Source organism: Myxine glutinosa, chromosome 10, assembly GCF_964187855.1.
Source record: "Myxine glutinosa chromosome 10, kmMyxGlut1.1, whole genome shotgun sequence".
In the NCBI taxonomy this organism is placed as follows: domain Eukaryota; kingdom Metazoa; phylum Chordata; class Myxini; order Myxiniformes; family Myxinidae; genus Myxine; species Myxine glutinosa.
The window spans coordinates 20,629,252-20,651,998 of NC_136270.1; the positions used below are offsets into that span (position 1 = coordinate 20,629,252).

At 47.2% G+C, this 22,747-nt stretch overlaps 2 protein-coding genes across 9 annotated transcripts in view; one reads left to right on the top strand and one right to left on the bottom strand.

Moving 5' to 3' along the window:
* Positions 1-16,693, top strand: part of LOC137434379 (sodium/myo-inositol cotransporter 2) — a 130,070-nt gene extending 113,377 nt beyond the window's left edge. The window contains exon 17 of the transcript XR_013624683.1: positions 16,358-16,693. The gene's annotated coding sequence lies outside the window, so the exon portion shown is untranslated. The remainder of the gene's footprint in view (positions 1-16,357) is intronic.
* LOC137434377 (monocarboxylate transporter 7) overlaps positions 1-22,747 on the bottom strand; it is a 44,239-nt gene that overhangs the window by 5,774 nt on the left and 15,718 nt on the right. For 4 of the 8 annotated variants that reach the window (XM_078785441.1, XM_078785445.1, XM_078785442.1 and 1 more), the window contains 2 exons: positions 19,445-19,573; positions 1,210-2,223 (listed from right to left, as the gene is read on the bottom strand). In XM_078785441.1, the coding sequence (XP_078641567.1) occupies positions 1,210-2,223; positions 19,445-19,573 (1,143 nt within the window). Of the gene's footprint in view, positions 1-307; positions 2,224-19,444; positions 19,574-22,747 lie in introns of all 8 variants that reach the window. The other 4 variants (XM_068127309.2, XM_078785444.1, XM_068127308.2 and 1 more) reach the window with 2 other exon arrangements.

The window sequence follows — 22,747 nt, forward strand, 5'->3', positions numbered from 1 at the left end:
TTAAGATTCTAGACCTCTTGGTTGTTGAGTTATATGGTATTTTAGTATTAGATGGTGGCCATTTTGAAAAATGGCCGCCACAGCCCTCATAGGCCAAAACTGGGATGGTACTATATCTATTTTTTCTTGTAATGGCCTACTGATGATATGTACCAAGTTTGATGCTTTTATCAAAAAGTGCACGATTCTTCCCCCTATCCGCACGACAACCACTGGCACGGGTTATCCTGGACGGTTTGCCATTGTGTTTCCAGTATCAGTCAGGGTAAAAATTTGTAATTAGTTCAGTGTACCAGCAAAAACTCACCGAGTCTTCGTTAAATACACCGAGGAGTCTTTGCTGTTAATGAATCGCCAATGCTGGCAGATGGGTCCTGCGGCTTAAGGTCCATCCAAGGGACGAGTTACACGTTGAATTTCTCCACGTACAAAACACCACTCCAGGGTGAGTTTATAGCTGGGTCCAGATTTGAACCCAGGCTCAACAGCTCAGAGGTGAGTGCAAACCTCCAGGTTATCTTCCCAGCCCTGTAGGAATATACTTGGAGCGCAATGTATCATATACCACATTTGGCAATAAAATAATGACAGGAAGTAAATCCATTGTGTAGCCAATCGCATCTATATATAATTTAGCTTCCAGAACCCATTAAAAATAATTCTGGCCCAATGAGATGAAGGCCTCTTGAGGATGCCATTTATGGGATCATCTACATCCATTGGAAATTGTCACTGGCAACACAGCATCCAAATTGTCAACATACTCTGCAGAGGATTGCATGCTTGGCAATGCAGCACCTCCTCACCTTGTACTATAATGATGATTTGACAGATTTTTACGTCAATGGAGATAAGGCATCGGACCAGGTAACTCATGCCTTGTCTCCACTCAATGGAATGAGATTTCTTTGTGTCAGGACTGGGTCAAAGCTGCATATGTGTAGGTGTGATGAATTATCGAGTTACCATAACTCAATTTACAGCAAACGTCAGGCGCAGTTCGAAGCATTCTGGATTGCTCAGGCATGCTGTGCAAATGCATCAGTTTGGTCTTGGGCTCCGTTCACAATGGCAGCACGGTGCACGAGGAATCGGAGACCAACAAGCCATGAGCAAGTTAATGGACCGCTCCAAATGTGTTGTATATTAAAACAAAAAAGGTTTTAAGGACGAGTAGCACGAGGTAAATTCACTACAAGACAACTTTACCTGCTAATGGTGGTCCAAAGAGACCAGCCAGGCTTTGCAAGCAGGTGTAGAGGCCTGTGGCAGCAACCATCCGAGAAGGTCCAGCTATGTCTTCTTCCCCAAGCAGTGCCAAGTGAGTGCCAGCAATGGCACCAAAGCATAAACCAAAAAGGACTGCACACACAGCCAGGCCCCAGAAGCTGGGAGCAAATGGGAACAAAATGAGCACGCCCGCTAAGCCCCAAGCCCAGGAGAGCTGCAGGGGGAGTCGTGGAGCCGGAGGACGACCGTAGATGATGCCAGCACCTAGCCGTCCCCCGACCTCAGCCGCAGCAGCCACAGAGAGGAGCAGCGCACCCTGTGCTTCAAGAAGCCCTTGTGACATCGCCAATGGTAAAATAAAGAGCTGAGGTACAAAGAAACCAAAAGTGGCAAACAACCCATATAAGCAATAGCAAACAAAGGGTGCCTCATGGAGCAAAGAAAGGTCCAGCAGGTGGCCACCTGGCCTTGTGGAGACCGGGTCTGAATCCATAACATCGCATGGCGTTGTCAATGAGGTTACAAGCCTCCCTGAACTTTCTGCAGCGGCGCCCTTTTCATCTTTACGGTGCACAGTCACCGCCATGTTGACATTGAGGACTTCGTCGGATCTTGGTGCAACACTCATGGCATCGCCATTGAAATGGAGAACAGCGGAAGTGGTGGCTTTGAAGGAGGTGAAAGACGAGTCGGGAATTACAGTAGCAACAAATGACGCGTCCTGAGGCGAAGTAGCCGTTACAACGTCTGTGTCGACATCAACATATACGACAGCACGAGTGTCTGCCGAGGGCCTGGGTAAGTCGCTGGTTTCGGTGCGACCGGCGACATCTTGGTGTGAACATTTGTCCGGCTCAGGCACGTAACCAAGCTTGCCTTGTGGTCGTGTGAGCGGACGCAACATGGCGCCACACACTGCGATATTCAGCTGTGCAGCACCGAGAATGAAGAGTGTGCTTCGCCAACCCACCGCCTCCTTCAGTGCCTGCAATCCTGCATGGACCAAAAGCCATGACTCCCATCGGGTTCGATTACAACACTCGGACAAGCAACCCCATCGGGTTTTACATTTAAAAAATACAAATCCAGAGTGTCTGCGCAATCTAATAAGAGTCAGGTTCACGATGTTAACAAATATAATTTCGTTCAAATTTTTGGAGATTAGCAAAACTATACATTTTTGGAATATTCAGAGCATGAGGAATCCAAAAATTAATGTTGTCATTTGCGTCGACACCTTTGTGAAAATGACACTCAGGGCAGTGATGACGATCTGTAAAAGCATATTCCTGAATGGTATAGACCTTGTAGATCCTGTGTATAGGACTTATAGTTCAATCTGATACTAACAAGGCTGCTTTCTTGCTTTATAAACCCATACCTATAACTTCAAAGGACTTGCAATATCATGTATTATGTAATACAGTTATAGCCGGCGAAGCCGGTGTTGTGAATGAACGCGAACGTATTATATTGAAAAACCAGATTTTGCTGGATCCTTTGAGAATTTCGAAGCTTTGACGCACCAAATCACTCAATGGAGGCCGCCATCTTGCGGATGCGGAAGTATGCATACAAAATTGCGAAAAAGTTCAATAGGAGTTTGTTTCACCCGTCTTTGTTTGATTCACCATCTTATGCACCTCTAATTTGTAATTACTAGTACCCGACTGCAAAGCCGCAATGAGCCGGCGAAGCCAAAGCCTCTTGCCACTATCTTACCCATCACTATGCATCAGTAGGTTCGGTAGTAGGTAGGTGTAGTAGGTACCGTACCTAGTTCAAAATGACACCATTTGCATTCTGGATGAGATTAAAATTGATAAAATTTCCTTCTTGATTAATTCGGTGAATTCCGACTTGACTTCGGATATTTCCGGCCGTGAAAAACTACACCCTATGGCCGCGAGATTTCTAAAAAATAATTCTTCGTCAATTTTAGAATATTTGACGCCGTTTTCAGTGCCCGAAATGTGGTAAAAAAATCTTTTTTGAAATATTTTTTCAAATGCTCGAATCTCATTGGTTCCGGTGTTTGGTGACGATTTTCGTTGAAGATAACCAGGCCCGTGTGGGCCGAGATTTGTCTTAAAGTATTTTAATTACAAATTAGAGGTGCATAAGATTGTGCATCAAAAAAAGACGGGTGAAACAAACTCCTATTGAACTTTTTTCAATTTGTGATGCATACTTCCGCATCCGCAAGATGGCGGCCTCCATTGAGCGATTTGGTGCGTCAAAGCTTCGAAATTCTCAAGGGATCCAGCAAATTCGGGCTTTTCAACGTAATACGTATGCGTTCATTCACAACACCGGCTTCGCCGGCTAAAATACTTTAAGACCAACCTCGTTATCTTCAACGAAAATCGTCACCAAACACCGGAACCAATGAGATCCTAGCATTTGAAAAAATACTTCAAAAAAGCTTATTACGCGTTTCGGAGGCTGAAAACGGCGTCAAATATTCTAAAATTGACGAAGAATTATTTTTTAGAAATCTCGCGGCCATAGGGGATAGTTTTTCACGGCCGGAAATATCCGAAGTTGAGACGGAATTTACCGAATTAATCAAGAAGTAAATTTTATCAATTTTAATCTCATCCAGAATACAAATGGTGTCAATTTAGGTCTGAATTTGTGAAATTTTGTGAGCTGACCAATCAGCGATCAGCTCAGGTCAGCCAATCAGCGCCATCGACACGGTTTGATTAACGACAGTCACACATTGCCGTTGAAACGGCGCTATCGTCTGATCTGTCGGCACTGATCTTACTGCAAGCTAACTTCTTCTGGTGGAGGAAGCCGCCATGCCCGGAGAGAACCAGTCCTGACAGCGACTGAAGTTAGAAGACTACACACATACTGTGAAAACGTATATTAAGCCCAGTTAAAATTTCTTAAAATAGGCCCTAAGCTAGCACATCGTATAGTTACTTCCTTAAGCTTCTTGTGACATTTATTGTATGTAGGTATTGGGGAGGACTCTCTGCTCTTCTCTTTTACCAAGTCTTACCAGGTACGGTACCTACTACACCTACCTACTACCAACTACCTAACCCACTGATGCCATCGTGATGGGTAAAATAGTGGCAAGAGGCTTTGGCTTCGCCGGCCCATTGCGGCTTTGCAGTCGGGTACTAGTAGCCGGCGAAGCCGGTGTTGTGAATGAACGCGTACGTATTATGTTGAAAAACCAGATTTTGCTGGATCCTTTGAGAATTCCAAGCTTTGACGCACCAAATCGCTCCATGGAGGCCGCCATCTTGTGGATGCGGAAGTAAGCATAAAAATTTGAGCAAAAGTTCAATAGGAGTTTGTTTCACCCGTCTATTTTTGATTCACAATCTTATGCACCTCTAATTTGTAATTAAAATACTTTAAGACCAACCTCGTTCCCCGGGCCCGCACCCTGGTTATCTTCAACGAAAATCGTCGCCAAACAACAGAACCCATGAGATTCGAGCATTTGAAAAAATATTTCAAAATTACCGCGTTTCGGACGCTGAAAACGGCGTCAAATATTCTAAAATTGACGAAGAATTGTTTTTTAGAAATCTCGCTGCCGTCGGGGATAGTTTTTCACGGCCGGAAATATCCGAAGTTGAGACGGAATTCACCGAATTAATCAAGAAGGAAATTTTATAAATTTTAATCCCATCCAGAATGCAAATGGTGTCATTTTGAACTAGATACGGTACCTACTACACTTACCAACTACCAAACCTACTGATGCCATAGTGATGGCTAAGATAGTGGCAAGAGGCTTTGGCATCGCCGGCTCATTGCGGCTTTGCAGTCGGGTACTAGTAGTTCAATCTGATACTAACAAGGCTGCTTTCTTGCTTTATAAACCCATACCTATAACTTCAAAGGACTTGCAATATCATGTATTATGTAATACAGTTATATTGAAGGAACTGCGCTCCAACGCGAGTCGAAAGAATTGACGCGACCAAAGACGGAATTCGTCCGAGTTGCTTTATTGAAACAAAACAGCTCAGGTATTCTAACCAGCCCGTTTATCGGGCAACAATATATATACACATTTATGTCAGGAAGTTTGCCCGGCAAAAGCTATACCGGGCATGCCCGGGTATCAAGGGCGAGCCTTGGAAAGGCGAGTCTGGACCTGCCCGGGCGTGTTTGGCTGCGGCCTGGCAAGTCGAGGCTGGGCATGCCCGGGCGCTCTGGGCGAGCCCTGAAAAGGCGATAGCGGGCATGCCCGGACGCTCTGGGCGAGCCCTGGAAAGGCGACAGCGGGCATGCCCGGACGCTCTGGGCGAGCCCTGGAAAGGCGATAGCGGGCATGCCCGGACGCTCTGGGCGAGCCCTGGAAAGGCGATAGCGGGCATGCCCGGACGCTCTGGGCGAGCCCTGGAAAGGCGAGAGCGGGCATGCCCGGGAAAGACGAGACCGGGCGTGCCCGGGAGGTTCGGGCGTGCCCGGGAACAGTGAGTCCGGGCATGCCCGGGAGAGGCGCGTCTGGCCGTGTTCTGGCCGGTGCAAGGCGATTATGTACATCCAGCGGTAACCGCTACACACGCCCCTCCAGAATCGACCTGCACCGGCAGGGTCAATTTAAGGGGGGTCCGGATGACCCGGCCGAAGCGACCCCTGGAGGGTCGTGGGGAGGGGTCTGACGTGGTGGTGGGTGGTCGAGCGGGGGGAACTGTGGACGGGGGGCGGCCTCGCCGCGGAGGAAGGGCCAACCGTGGTGGTTGGTCGACGTCCATGTGCGCCGGTTTGAGGCGGTCCACAGAAATCCGGTCCGGCCGGCCGCCGAAGTCGACGATGAAAGACTTGTCGCCCCGTCGCAGGACCCGGAAGGGCCCGTCGTACGGCGGCCGGAGTGGCCCCCGGTGCGCGTCATGACGCACAAAGACGTACTCCGCTGTGCGAAGCGCCGGGGGGACGTAGGACTGGGGGCCACCGTGGCGGGACGTCGGCACAGGGGCAAATCGTCGGGCGGCCTCCTGGAGGTCCGAGCGCTGGCGAGCGGCGGACCAGGGACTGGTAGCGTCAGGCACGAATTCGCCCGGGACGCGGAGTGGCTGGCCGTAGACGAGCTCGGCGGCGGACGCCTGGAGGTCTTCCTTGGGGGCCGTGCGAAGGCCCAAAAGGACCCACGGCAGCCGGTCGGCCCAACCGTCGTCCTGAAGGCCGGCCATGAGTGCGGCCTTCATGGAGCGGTGAAACCGCTCGCACAACCCATTGGCTTGGGGGTGGTAGGCCGTGGTGCGGTGCAGCATGACCCCCAACGAACGGGCGACCGCGCCCCAAAGCTCAGACGTGAACTGTGGGCCGCGGTCGGACGAGATGTCCGCTGGTGCGCCGAAGCGCGCGACCCAGGTGGCGATGAACGCCTGCGCCACGTCGGCGGTGGTGGTGGAGGTGAGGGGCACGGCCTCCGGCCACCTGGTGGTCCTGTCCACCATGGTGAGCAGGTGGGTGAACCCCCGCGAGGGGGGCAGGGGACCCACCAGGTCCACGTGGACGTGGTCGAAACGCCGTTCAGGCACGGCGAAAGGTGCCAGCGGGGCCTGGGTGTGGCGGTGGACCTTGGCTCGCTGGCAGGCCGTGCAGGCGTTGGCCCAGTCGCGGTTGTTTTGTCGAAGGCCGTGCCAGACGAAACGCGCCGACACCAGCTTCTGAGAAGCTTTCCGGCCCGGGTGAGAAAGGCCGTGGATGGAGGCGAAGATGCGGCGCTGCCAGGAAACGGGCACGATGGGGCGAGGCTGGCCCTGGGAGACGTCGCAGAGCAGGACGGTGCCCGCGAAGGGGATGTCGGCCAGGCGGAGGCCCGTGTCCGCCACACGGAGTGCCTGCACCGAGGCGTCGGTGGTCTGGTCGGCCGCCATGAGCGTGAAGTCCACGCCGAGGTGGACCGCGTTCGCGCTGGCCCGCGAAAGGCAGTCGGCCACGGCGTTGTCTTTGCCGGCGACGTGCTGGATGTCCGTGGTGAACTCCAACACGGCGGAGAGGTGGCGCTGCTGGCGGGCCGACCACGGCTCCGTGACCTTAGCCATTGCGTAGACCAACGGCTTGTGGTCGACGAAAGCCATGAACGGGCGGCCCTCCAGGAGGTGTCGGAAATGGCGAACGGCCAGGAATAGCCCGAGCAGCTCGCGGTCGAACGTGCTGTAGTTTAACTCGTTCGGCCGGAGTTGCCGGCTGAAAAAAGCGAGTGGCTGCCAAACCCCGTCCACCCATTGCTCATGGACGGCGCCCACCGCGTAGTTGGAGGCGTCCGTAGTGAGGGCGATGGGCGCGTTGAGCACCGGGTGAGCCAGCAGCGTTGCGTCGGCGAGGGCCCGTTTGGCACTGGCGAAGGCCGCGTCCATGGCCGCGGACCAAACAATGTCATGCTTGGCCGGCTTGCCCCGGAGGGCCTCGTAAAGGGGCCGCATGAGCTGAGCAGCGCGGGGCACGAATCGGTGATAAAAATTCACCATGCCGAGGAACTCTTGGAGGGCCTTGATGGAACGGGGACGCGGGAACGTGGTGATGGCCTCGACCTTGGTCGGCAGCGGCAAGGCCCCGGTCTTGGTGATGCGGTGGCCCAAAAAGTCAACGGTCATCGCGCCGAAGTGGCATTTGACCGGGTTGACAATTAAGCCGTGCTCGCTGAGGCGACCGAACAGTGTTCGGAGGTGGAGGAGGTGCTCGGCGCGGGACGTGCTGGCGACGAGGATGTCGTCCAGATAGACGAAAAGAAACGGCAGGTTGCGCAGCACGCCGTCCATCAAGCGCTGGAACGTCTGGGCCGCGTTCTTGAGGCCAAACGGCATCCGCAAAAATTCGAACAGGCCGAACGGCGTGATGACGGCCGTCTTCGGGACGTCGGCCACCCGGACAGGTACCTGGTGGTAGCCCCGTATCAGGTCAATTTTCGAAAAGATGACCCGTCCCACCAAACGGGCGGAAAAGTCCTGAATATGCGGGATCGGGTACCTGTCGGGGGTGGTAGCGTCATTGAGATGGCGGTAGTCGCCACACGGGCGCCATCCACCCCCCGGCTTTGGCACGATGTGCAGTGGCGAGGCCCACGCGCTATCGGAGCGCCGCACGATGCCGAGGTGCTCCAACGCGTCGAATTCGGCCTTTGCTACGGCGAGCTTGGCTGGGTCGAGGCGGCGGGCCCTGGCGTAGACCGGCGGGCCCGTAGTGGGTATGTGGTGCTCGATCCCGTGCCGCACCGCGACGGCCGAAAACGTCGGCCGCGTGAGGGCCGGGAATTCCATGAGCAGGCGAGCGAACTCGTTCGTTGCCGGGAGGGCGCACGCCAGTTCGGTCGGCGCGGAGCTGCTCATTGTGCACGCCAGGGAGCTGAAGGTCTCGGCGTGAACAAGGCGACGTCGTTTGACGTCGACCAGCAGCCCGTGCGCGCGGAGGAAGTCGGCGCCCAGCAAAGCCACGGGGACGCTGGCGGTAACAAAAGTCCATTGAAAGCGCTGGCTGCCGAAGCAGAGGGTGATGACGCGTGGGCCGAAAGTGCGTATGGCCAAGCCATTAGCAGCGACCAAAGAGGGGCCGCAAACTGCGTCCAGCCTGTCCTGCTCGGAGGCAGGTATGACGCTCAGTTGGGCGCCGGTGTCGCACAGGAAACGCCGTCCAGACGCTTTGTCCCGAATAAACAGCAAGTTGCCCGAGTGGCCGGCGCTCATGGCTGGGAATGAACGCCGGCCCGGCCGTTTCCCGACCTGCCGAAAGTGCACGGGGGCCGGCACGTCCGAGCCTTGTGTCCGAACCTGGCGTGGTAATAACACCACGCCCGGTCAGGTGGAGGCCCCGGCCGTCGTGTCGGAAGCGGGCGGTGTGGCGTGGCGGCCGCCAGTTGCACCGGCAGTTCGGCCTCCAACCGCGCAGGGCGCTCGGGCGTCGTGGGCGTCGCCTCGGACGGCGGCGGGCTCCAGGTAACCGCGCCGATGTGCTGGCCCGCCGAGGAGATCTTATCGGCTTCCCTGGCGAGGGCGCGGGAATCCGTGATCAACGTGCCAGCCAGGGCGAGGCGTACCGGGTTAGGCAGCTGACGGAGGAACAGCTCCCGGAACAGGAATGCCGGAGAGTGCTCGCCGAGCAACGAGAGCATATAGTCCATGCGCTCGGACGGGCGCGTGTCGCCGAGCTCGGGCAGGTCAAGCAGGCGCCGTGCTCGTGCTGCCGCTGAGAGGGCGAAAGCGCCGAGGAGGAGTGTCTTCAGCGCGTCGTATTTGTCAGCAGCCGGCGGGTGCTGGAGGAGGCTCAAGGCGCGGGCCGCGGTGGCGGAACCAAGCGCCGCCACAACATGGTGGAAGCGGGTGTCGTCCGCGGTGATGCCTCGCAGGGCGAACTGGGAGTCCGCCTGGGCGAACCAAACAGCCGCGTGAGCCTCCCAGAAGGTAGGCAGTTTAAGCGTCACTGCCGTATCCATGTCGGTAGGTCACCAATGAAGGAACTGCGCTCCAACGCGAGTCGAAAGAATTGACGCGACCAAAGACGGAATTCGTCCGAGTTGCTTTATTGAAACAAAACAGCTCAGGTATTCTAACCAGCCCGTTTATCGGGCAACAATATATATACACATTTATGTCGGGAAGTTTGCCCGGCAAAAGCTATACCGGGCATGCCCGGGTATCAAGGGCGAGCCTTGGAAAGGCGAGTCTGGACCTGCCCGGGCGTGTTTGGCTGCGGCCTGGCAAGTCGAGGCTGGGCATGCCCGGGCGCTCTGGGCGAGCCCTGAAAAGGCGATAGCGGGCATGCCCGGACGCTCTGGGCGAGCCCTGGAAAGGCGAGAGCGGGCATGCCCGGGAAAGACGAGACCGGGCGTGCCCGGGAGGTTCGGGCGTGCCCGGGAACAGTGAGTCCGGGTATGCCCGGGAGAGGCGCGTCTGGCCGTGTTCTGGCCGGTGCAAGGCGATTATGTACATCCAGCGGTAACCGCTACAATATCACAAATATAAAGACAATGGTTTTCAATTACCTTTGTTTGTTGCTTTTCTATAATCCTGAGCACTATTTTGAGGCCTTTATTGGATTCCTTGACCCAGAAAACATAGGATTAGCATATTTAATTAAGTCTCTAGGTTGACTAGAAGCCGAGATAGCGCAAAATATGTATTTTATGGCGACCATTTTGAAAATCCAAAATCTGTGTCTGTGCAAATGCCAAAATTGATTTTCGGATTCTCCACGCTCTGATGAATCCAAAAATGTACAGGTTTGCTAATCTCCCAAAATTTTGAACGAAATTATATTTGTTAACATAGTGAACCTGACTATCTTCATCACTGTCCTGGTGTCATTTTCGCAAAAGTGTCTACGCAAATGCCAACATTAATTTTTGGATTCCTCATGCTCTGAATATTCCAAAAATGTATAGTTTTGCTAATCTCAAAAAAATTTGAACGAAATTATATTTGTTAACATAGTGAACCTGACTAGTAGCAGGATATCTCAAAAAGTTATGGGTGGATTTGGACGAAACTTGTTGGACAGGTTGTGTGTGTGACGAGGAAGAATCGATTCAATTTTGGTGAAGTTCCGGATCCGGATCCAGCTAGTATAATTTTTAAGTGATTCTTCACCATTCAGTGATATGGCCAACCAGGCGGAGGTTTGCTCTCTACTGAGTGCCGTTCTAGTTTGTCTGTTTGTGTCTATCTGTGAAGAAGATATCTCAAAAGGTTGAGAACGGATTCGGACGAAATTTGGTGGCAGAGAGGTAGTGTATGTGACAAGGACGAAATGATTAAAATTTGGTGACGATTCGGATCCGGCTAATATAATTTTTTTAAAGTGATTCTTCAGCATTGAGTGATCGGGCCAAAAGCGATACATGACACGACTCAAAAAGTTATAAACGGATTTGGACAAAATTTGGTGGAGAGGTTGGGTGTCTGACAAGGATGAATCGATTCGATTTTGGTGAAGATCTGAATATGGATTCGGATATGAGAATTATTTTATTTTTAAGATATCCTTCACCATTGGGAGATCGGGCGAAAAGCGATAAATAACATGATATTAAAAAAAGTTATGGACGAGTTAATTCTAAACTAGGTGGATGAGATACATCCCTATCAGTGGGATACAAAACAACCTTTCTAGCCTGACGGAGGTATGCGCTCTGCCGGGTCCGGTTCTAGTACCACCTTCATTTACACATCATAACCCACAACTTCCAAGTGAAAAACAAATTTCAGAAAATTAATTTAAAATACAAAACTAGAATATCTTGGTTGGATAAGTGTCGTCCCACCCCCCCCCCCTCCCTCCCCGAGTTAATTCTTGGTGGAAGCACCTTTGACAGAAATTACAGCTGTGAGTCTGTTGAGAGAGGTCTCCACCAACTTTGCACACCTTGATTGGGCAATTTTTGCTCATTATTCTGCACAAAACTGTTCAAGCTCAGTCAAGTTGAGTGGGGAGCGTTGATGGACAGAAATCTTCAAGTCATGCCACAGATTTTCGATTGGATTTAGGTCGGGGCTCTGACTGGGCCACTCAAGGATATTTATCTTTTTGTTCCTTAGCCACTCCAGGTGTAGCTTTCGCTGTGTGCTTCAGGTCATTGTCATGCTGAAAGGTGAACTTCTGTCCCAATTTCAGCTTTCTTGTAGAGGGCAAAAGGGTTTTCCTCTAGGATTTCTCTGTATTTTGCTCCATCCATTTTCTCTTCTATCCTGACAAGTGCCCCAGTCCCTGCTGATGAGAAACATCCCCATAACATGATGCTGCCACCACCTTTGTTCACAGTAGGGATGGTGTTCTTTGGGTGATATGCTGTGTTGGGTTTGCGCGAAACGTAATGTTTTGCATTTAGGACAAAAAGTTTCATCTTGTTTTCGTCAGACCACAAAACGTTTTGTCACATGGTTTCAGAATCTCCACAGTGGTTTTGTGCAAACATCAAACGGGACTCAAGGTGGGCTTTTTTAAGTGACGGCTTCCCTCTTGCCACCCTACTGTACATGCCAAACTTGTGGAGTGCTTGGGATATTGTTGTCACATACACACTGTGACCAGTCTTTGCCATAAAGGCCTGTTGCTCTTTCAAAGTTGCCATTGGCCTCATGGTGGCCTCTCTGATCAGTCTCCTCGTCTTCCAGTTTGGAGGGACGACCTGATCTAGGCAGGGTCTTGGTCGTACCATATGCCTTCCACTTCTTCATGATTGTCTTGACTGTGCTCCAAGGGATAATCAAGGCCTTTGAAATATACTCAACATCAAAATAAACTTATCAAATCTTTCGAAGGACACTCATTGAAATCCTCCACGCAAAAATGAAAAATATTTGAACACAGAGGTAAAGTTCAGCTATCTTTACTAAACACATGTCAATAAAGAAGAGGTTGCCTCAATCACAAAAAAGAAAAAGCATGAACATCACAAGGGGTGGTGCAACAAAAGTCACAGCACTGCAACACAAAGGCACGCACCTGAACACAGTCAAAACAAAATGACACAGGAATGGACACAACACTCCTAACAGTCAAAGACAGAATGACAGCAGTCCTCAATATCGTGTGTGTCCTCCCTGAGCTGTGATGCAGGCTGCACACCTCCGATGCATTCTCTGCACCAGGCGACGTATGCGGTCCTGGGAAGTCTGTCCCACTCCTCCTGCAAGCCTTGAATGAGCATATGCCGATTGACAGCCGTTGATCTCCTCAATGCAAGACGTCGACCAAGCTCATCCCATAAATGCTCAATGGGATTGAGGTCAGGGGAATAAGGCATCCAAGGCATCACTTCAACACCCTGTTCCTGAAGGAAGTTGGTGGTCAGGCGAGCAGCATGGGGTCGAGCATTGTCCTGATGGAAAACTGCGATGTGAGGATGAGCCTGGAGAAATGGCAGCAGATGAGGTCTCAAAACTTCATTGACATAACGCTGACTAGTGAGATTGCCTTCGATGACGACCAGAGGTGTCCTGAAACGGGTGGAAATGCCGGCCCATACCATCACACTGGGTCCTCCCCAACGATTGATCTGGCAAATACAGCATGATGCATACCTTTCCACACCTCTGCGCCATACCCGTTGACGCCCATCAGCAGCATGGAGGCAAAATCTGGACTCGTCGCTGAACAAGACTGCACTCCACTGTTGCTGTGTCCAGCGGTGATGCTGCAGACACCATCTTAGTCTGTTCCGCGATGCACTGCGTTTAACACTGGACCTCTGCAAGGACGTCTTGCCACCAGGCCCCGACTTCTCAAGCGCCTCCGCACAGTAGCGACACTGATGCGGTGTTTTGGTGACCTTTTGTCACTGCAGCTGTTTCCATCGCAGGGTGGAAATGATTACGAAAATGCTGCAGCACAATCCAGCGGTCTTGGTTTGGGGTGGTTACCCGTGGTCTTCCTCTTCGTGGACCATTATTCACAGTTCCAGTTTCACCGTAATGCCTGGCCAGGTTGGAAATTGCAGGCTGTGAGCAACCAAGACGTTGGGCAATTGTTCGCTGGCTTACACCAGCCTCAAGCATCCCAATTGCCCTTAAACGTTGTTCAGATGTCAGGCGTGGCATCTGAATTTTCTTGTTGTTTTCCCTGTCAGAAACCTCTCGAGCCGTGGTTCTTAAACTGGGTTCGATAGAACCCCAGGGGTTCAGTGAGACAGTCTCAGGGGTTCGGCGGAGGTCCTCCGAAACGCATTGCAATTTTTTTTTTTTTTTTTTTTTTAAGTTTTGTATCAATTTGGAATCTATGTGTAATTACGCTTATTATTAATATTATTATTATTTTGCTATGTATGTTACGAACGAATGGAAATGTTATTTGTAATTGTATTCCCATCCCATTCATGGTTTCCCTGGTCTGTGTTTAAGATAAGTTGTTTCACACTGACTGTAGTAAGTTGAATCAATGAGCAACTTGCTAATTATTCTGTTGATGGTGCTTACTTGCTTACTTACTTACTGGATTTTGGACTTTGCAGGTGTTCGGAAATTCCAGTGAATAGCCTCGATTAGCTTGCCGTGTGCCGTGCGTCATTGGTCGCACCTTACTTTGGAGTTACTGATTAATTGAAAAGTAAGTTGGAAATGTTTGTGGATATGCAGGGCGGGTTCAGAGTTATATTAAAGTCAAAAGTGGATGGTGTTTATAAAATATGATTGAATTACTCAGAAAATTAGGTGGAGGTGATATAACTCCTTTGGTCGCAATTCAAAACGAACAATTCGCAGTTTTCTATGTAATATTATAATGGGATTTGAGGTGACATAGAGTTGAGTAGATAATAAATCCCATCATCGTAACTATAAGTTATGTTTTCTTCGTTAAAATTTCTCAGTTTTCAGAGGGGTACTGATTATATTTAAGCATGTTCCTCTTTTAATTTTTGTCATATAATTATTTGCCCGAACTCAATTAAGATCAGTTTGTTATTTTTTATTTTTTTTGCAGTATGTCGAGCAAAAAAAGGAAGTGGTCGGAGGATTACGTGTGGTACGGGTTCACGTGTTTGACGGAACGGGACGGAAGTCAGCGTCCTCAATGCATGCTTTGCAATGTCAAGTTGAGCAACTCCAGCCTAGCACCAGCAAAACTACGGGAACACTTCAAAAAACTGCACGGCGAGGGGCAGTACAAAGACGCAACGTTGGATGAATTCAAATTGAAGAGAGTCAGATTCGACACAAGTGCTACCTTGCCCACTCTCGGCTTCGTTCCAATTGACAAACCGATCCTCACCACATCGTATGAAGTTGCGTACTTGATCGCAAAGCCGGGCAAACCGCACACCATTGGCGAGACACTCATCAAACCGGCCGCGTTGAAGATGGCCAACATCATGCTGGGAAAAGCTGCTGAAAACAAGTTGTCTCTCGCTCCACTCTCAAATGACACCATCAGATGCAGAATCGACGACTAGAGCGACGACATCCTCGCCCAGGTAGTTGCAGAATTAGTCGCGAGCCCGACGAAATTCAGCCTTCAACTCGATGAGACCACCGACGTTTCGAATTTGAGCCAGCTCATCTTATTTGTGCGTTATGTCAAAGGAGACGAGATCAAGGAAGACTTTCTGTTCTGCAAGCCTCTCACAACAACGACGAAGGCAGCTGACATGAAGAAGCTTGTGGACGACTTCTTCAGAAGCAACGGCCTCTCGTGGAACATGGTATCTGCAGTTTGCTCGGACGGAGCTCCAGCGATGCAGGGATGCAACTCCGGTTTTGGAGCGCTGGTGAAGGCCGATGCACCACACATCATCGTCACGCACTGCGTCCTACACAAACCTTGCTGACGCTTGCACAAACCTTGTTGTTTGACGCTGGCATCAAAAACCCTGCCTCCAAAACTGGCCAATGTTCTGAAAATCGTCGTTGAAACTGTGAATTACGTGCGAAGCCGTGCTCTGAATCATCGCATCTTCAAAGAACTGTGCAATTAAATCGGCTTTGAATTTGAAGTCCTTCTCTACCACTCTCACGTTCGATGGTCATCACGAGGGAAGGTAGTGAGCCGTGTTTTTGCCAGACTTTTTTTGCCAGAGCCAGACTCAACAACAACTCTTCGGCAGAACAACTCTCTCAACATTTTGGTGCCGCCAAATGGAAGGGTATCCTCACATCGCTAAAATTGCCCTTGAGATCCTCATGCCGTTCGTTACAACGTATCTCTGCGAGCATGCGTTTTCGAAAATGGTGGACATTAAAACAAAGAAAAGGAGCAAGCTTGCATGCAAACAAAACCACACATTTCCCAGATCGCCTCCCGAAAAGAAGAACAGAAAACGCATTAAGATGCAATTCTTCTTAATTTTTTTGGTCAAATTTTAGGGGTTCCGTGAGTGGGTTTCGTTAGGGTTCGGCGCCTTTAAAAAGGTTAAGAACCACTGCTCTTGAGTGACTACAGACAGCAGTAAATGAATGTTTAACCACGAGAACTGAAGGATTTCATTATGAGGGTCATTATTTAAAGGGAAATATGCCTATACAGAACCACTCAAGCATGCCATTGTTGATCAACCAGGTGATGGAAGTGAAGTTCCCATTACATAATCAGCCATTACAATTGAATAAACGTGCTTGTAAAGCTGCACATTTCAAAAAGTGAAAGTGATAAGTATATTTTGATGTTCAGTTTATTTTTATACCCATCCCCTGATGTACCTTTCCACAACTTTATTCTGCAGGTCTTTTGAAAGCTTCTTGCTGCTCATGGTTGCATCTTTGCTGTGAAATGCACAACTCAGCAGAGGAAACCTACAGGAACAGCTGCTTTTATTCTGAAATAATCAGAATCACTACAATTTAACATAGGTGGAGGCCAATTAATTTGGTGTGTGATTTTGAAGGTGATTGGTTACACCTGAGATAAATTACATTTGCTATTATAAAGGGGATGGACACTTATCCAACCAAGATAATCTAGTTTTGTATTTTTAATGAATTTTCTGAAATTTGTAGAATTTGTTTTTTACTTGGAAGTTGTGGGTTACGATGTGTAAATAAAGGTGGAAAAAGTCTGATTCAATTTTATTTTATTCCAGGTTATAAGGTAACAAAAGGTGAAAATTTTGAAAGGGGTGTAGACTTTCTCTCGGCAATATATACATATATATATATATATATATATATATATATATATTAGTATCTGTAATTTGGTGCTCCAACCTAATGAGCGAACGTCGTGACGTCACCGCCACGTATGTCCGCATTGCGTGCCAAGCTCCGAAGGAGCCATCCAGCAGTGCGTCAATATCGATGTAAAATTCAGATACCATCACAAGTGTCCACTATACATATATATGTATATATATATATATATATATATATATATCTATATATATCTATATATATATATATATATATATATATATATATATATATATATATATATATATATATATATAACTGTGAGAAATAGTAGAAACTCCACAGTACGAGCAGGGCGTCTCATTTGCATTAAATAAATAATCGGGAGGTTAAATCAGACGCGGACGTAGCTTCAGGACGTCCATCTTTAATTTGACAAGCTTTCGACCAACAAAGGTCCTCTTCTTAGTCGTCCCCAAGTTCAACGGAAGTCTTGTTCCGTTGAACTTGGGGACGACTAAGAAGAAGACCTTTGTTGGTCGAAAGCTTGTCAAATTAAAGATCGACGTCCTGAAGCTACGTCCGCGTCTGATTTAACCTCCCGATTATATATATATATATATATATATATATATATATATATATATATATATATATATATATATATGTATATATATATATATATATATATATATATATATATATATATATATATATATATATATATATATATATATATATATATATATATATATATATATATATATATATATATATATATATATATATATATATATATATATATATATATATATATATATATACATATATATATATATATATACATATATATATATATATATATATATATATATATATATATCTATATATATATATATATATAAAGGGTGGTCCAAAAACCCTGGGCATATTTTGAAAAACGATACCTGCAACAAACAACTAAGTTTATGATTGTTCTTTGGTGCAAAACAAAACATGATTACTCCTAAAGGATGTGACCGCTTCAACACGCACAGGTATCACGTGATACGCAACAGGGTGGGGTGCATCATGTGATACGGATCGAGGTGAGCTTCGCTCACCGTACTGCACACGTTTATCTTTGAATTAGTTCAGTTCATTATGAATTAGACGTCCTAATATGACGGAGGATATCGTGAGACAGAAAATTCGCGCTGTACGCTTGTATTCTGTATCTGGAAATTTGGCTGAAGTTCACAGACAACTTGTCAAAGAATGTGGCGCCGACACAATTGACAGAAGAACCATCGACAGAATAAACAAGCAGTTTGATGAAACCGGCAGCATTCTTTCAAAACAGTCACCAGGTTGGCCTTGTACTGTTCAAACTGAGGAAAGCAGAGTGGTCATTCAACAACAACTCGACAGCAACACACCATTATCACCTTATCGTTTATCAAACGTCACCAACATAAGCCGATCGTCGATTTGAAGAATACTAAAAGACCTTAATGCGAAACCAGACATACCCAGATTAATTCACCAACTATCTGAGGATGATTTTGACAGGTGCGTTGAGGCATGTGAGACATTGCTTGGGTTAATGGATATGGACAATGATTTGCAGAACAGGATCTTGTGGTCAGAAGAATCCAAGTTTACTTTATCTGGTTCTGTGAATCGTCATAACAGCGTGATATTGGGAGTAGACAACCCACGATGTACTGTTCAGCACAACGTCCAGTATCAAGCTGGTGTGTCCGTCTGGGTAGGCATTTTTCTGGAGGCATTGTTGGACCAATATTTTTCGAAGAAAATGTGAATGCTGCAAATTACCTTCTAATGTTGGAGCAGCATGTATTTCCACTCAATGATGGCCAAATGTGGTTCATGCATGATGGTGCGCCTGCTCATTATGCTGCCAGTATACGCCAGGCCCTTAATTTGAACTTTACAGACAAATGAATTGGCCGTCGTGGTCTGGTTGAATGGCCACCGAGGTCTGGTTATTTAACAACACTCTGTGATTTCTTCCTTTGGGGTTTCCTGAAACACAAAGTGTATGCGAGGAATCCTACAACCCTTAGAGACTTGAAACAATTCATCTGTAATGAGACTGCTGCCTTAACGACTGAAACATGCACAACTGTGTGTCAGAGTGCAGTTTAAACATTTGAACTGATTTGTTTCATGTATATTAGACTGATTAACGAGTAATCATGTTTTGTTTTGCACCAAAGAACAATAATAATCTCAGTTGTTTGTTGCAGGTATCATTCTTGAAAATGTGCCCAGGGTTTCTGGACCACCATATGTATACATAGTCATGAAATGTCATTATCAAACTGGTGGTATTCTTCTCTAGTATGCAGCACAAGACTGCACATTGGCTGTGCCAATGACACCGTGTAGATTAGGGAAGGATTTTTGTAATTTGTTCAGGGTGCGGGCTATTGGTCACCTACTCTTTGCAAAAGCCACACCGTCCATTAACAACAGACCAACTGTCTGTGAAACACTGGGACAGCTTATCGCTAGGCCGAGATTCAAAAAACTGGCGGCGAAAGCACAATTTGTTTTGTGGTCGCAAATGTGTGAAGAAGCTTGGTCCACTCCCCCCAATTTTTGTTCCACTTCAGATCGAGCAGTTATTCTGAAGGCATAACAATGGACATTGTACGGGCGGGCGTAAACAGGCGTACCAGGCGAGAGGGCAAATATGGAGAAGCACTCCCCGGTGGAGGCGATGGAGATGATTTGGGGGCCACGGTCGTTGAAATAAGCTGCGAGTAGCGTCAGGCAGGGCAGGAACGTGAGGCAATATCCGATCCCTGGAAAAAAAGGGTGCAGACAAATGATGGAGTTGGACATCATCTGCACATCCTACAGGTTTTGAATCATTCATTGTCGTGGGAAATTATCTTGCAGGTGTGGGGAAGGAGAGGAAACTAATAATCCTCAAATAAACAACTTGTCCTCTCATTAATCACGAACATAAGCCATCCAGGCTCGACAATGGTGGTGTCCAATTGGCTGAAACAAGTGAAAGTTATGTTTGGACCGGTCAAGAGTGTATGCCAGTTGTCCGGTGGACACATCACTTTTTTTGCTGAGCACATTTGTATATTTATGATAAAATTTCTGGGATGAGCCTATTAGTAGCTTTGAAAGGCAGATATCACAGACAGAAAACATCGATAACTTCCATTGTACTTGCATATAGAGTAACAGGAGCTATCGAGAGCAAGTATAAGATATCATCAGAAGCCTTGGGCCTCATATGAACAGAGCTGTGCCTCTGGGGACAAATTTGAAAACTTGTTAGAGTTGGTTGGTATCAGTTTCACTATGCAGTACTGGTATCATCAGCCATTTGTGACTGATTGGAGATCATCTCTGTCAACAGACATGATGGCTTTATAGTGTATGTCTAAGGACGGTCCGAATCTAGAAACCTATTGTGCCACCTCTTTCAGTCTGCTCCAGGTGGTTTCCCACTCATTTCAGTCTTCTTTGAAGGTACTCCTCCAAGTGGACAGACATGACAATAAGCCTGTGATCATGTACGGGTACACGGAAAAAATTATAAATGTTTACAAAAATGTTCATTTTTGTTTTCTTCTTTTCTTTGATATTCCTCTTTTCTTGAACTACTTATTTTCTCTTTCTTTTACAATGAGATATCGCATCACGATATATTGCAAACTTCCAAGCTTTTGCTTATAATGTTCCTTGTTTTCCATACACAATCATACTTTGCTCATATTAATGAAATTGTTGGTATTTGTAATGTGTATGGAAATAGAAACATCAAATCTATACTATAAAAGGAACCGGCATCTAAATCCAGTGTCTGTCCATCTATCCGTTCAGGGCGGGGTTTATGCCACCAGCCTATCAGATCAGTTCTCTCCGGCGCTAGGAGGGGGGGGGGGGGGGGGGGGGGAGTGAAGAGACGCAGAACCTGCCAATGGTTTTTCATCAAGATCCTAAGATCTTAAACCAACCACCTTAACCGTTAGGCCAACTGGGCAAGGTATCAATATAGACGAAAGGAAACGTGAAATAAACAACCTCTGGCCTAGCAGAATAAGCGCTGCATAATAATAAGCACACCTGCTATGCTGCTTTTTTTAAACATTATTTAAATTGGTTTATGTATATGTCTTTACTCTTTCTCATAACAGGATTTTTCCTTTTTGTTAACTTTTTGCAAAATAAATACATTTCGAAAACAAAAAAATGTTGTGGACATCGAAACTGCAAAATATTATATACCACCCCAAATCTGCGGCAAGACGTACAATGCGTTCGGAAAGTATTCACACCCCTTGACTTTTTCACATTTTGTTGAGTTACAGCCTGAATTAAAAATGGGTTAAATTTAATTCTTTTTCTCACTGATCTACACAAAATACCCCATAATGACAAAGTGAAAACTTGGTTTTAGAATGTTTTACAAATTTATTGAATGTTTTACAAGTTTTACAAAAATGAAATACAGAAATATCTTACTTACACAAGCATTCAACCTCCTGAGTAAATATTTCGTACCAGCGCCTTTGGCAGTGATTACAGCTTCGAGTCTTCTTGGTTATGTCTGCATCAGCTTTGCACATATCGATTTGGGAAATTTCTCCCATTCTTCCATGCAGATTTGCTCAAGCTCTGTCAAGTTGGATGGGAGCGTCGGTGAACAGCAATCTTCAAGTCTTTCCACGGTTTCTCAATGGGTTTCAAGTCTGGGTTTTGCTGGGCCACTCAAGGACTTTCACGTTCCTGTTATGAAGCCATTCCGGTGTTGCTTTGGTTGTATGCTTGGGGTCATTTTCCTGTTAGAACATACATTTTCGCCACAATCTAAGGTCTTTTGCATTCTGAAACAGGTTCTCCTCAAGGATTTGCCTATATTTGGCTCCATTCATTGTTCCCTCTATCCCCATGTCTCCCAGTTTCTGCCACTGAAAAGCATCCCCATAGCATGATGCTGCCACCACCTGCTTCATGGAAGAGATGGTATTACATGTGTGATGAGCTGTGCTCTGTTCCCGACAGACGTCACGCTTTCCATTCAGGCCAAAGAGTTCAATTTTCGTCTCACCAGAACACATAATCTTTTGCCTCATACTCTCAGCATCTTTCATGTGCCTTTTTGCAAACTCCAGGTGTGCTGTAATGTGCCCTTTTCTCAGGAGAGGCTTCCGTCTGACCACTCTCCCATAAAGCCAAGATTTATGAAGTGCTGCAGAGACTGTTGTGCATCCGGTAGGTTCTCCCATCTCAGCCAAGGAACTCTGTAGTTCTGTCAGTGGTCATTGGGTTCTTGGACATCTCCCTGACCAAGTTCCTTCTTGCTCGATTGCTCAGTTTGGTTGGACGGACAGCTCTAGGAAGAGTCTGGGTAGTTCCATATTCTTTCAATTTCCTAATGATATCCTTCCCCAGATCTATGCCTCCTCACAATTCCATCTCGGAGTTCTACGGACAGTTGATTCGACTTCATGGTAGAGTTTCTGCTCTGACATGCACTGTCAACTGTTGGATCTTATATAAAAAGGTGCGTTTCTTTCTAAATCATGTCCAATCAATCGAGTTGGCCACAGGTAGACTCTACGCAAGTTATAGAGACATCTCAAGGATTATTATCAAAGGAAATTGGATGCACCTGAGCTCAAGTTGGAGTGTCATAGCAAAGGGGTTAAAATTGACCCAAGGCATTTCAGCTTTTCACTTTTAATTAATTTGTTTAAAAAAAATTATAAAAAAAATTCCACTTTGACATTATGGGGTATTATGTAGAGATTGGTACCAAAAAATCTCAACTTAAATCCATTTTCAATTCAGGCTGTAACACAAAAAATTTGAAAAAGTAGAGCTACATTTAAAGTACACCAAATAATAAATAAATACCAAATAAATAACATATCCTCCAGTGTGCGACATTGCCGGGGAGCTTTCGGAGCCCAGCGATCCCACCGTGCAGCACATGGAGACGGAATTGGGAG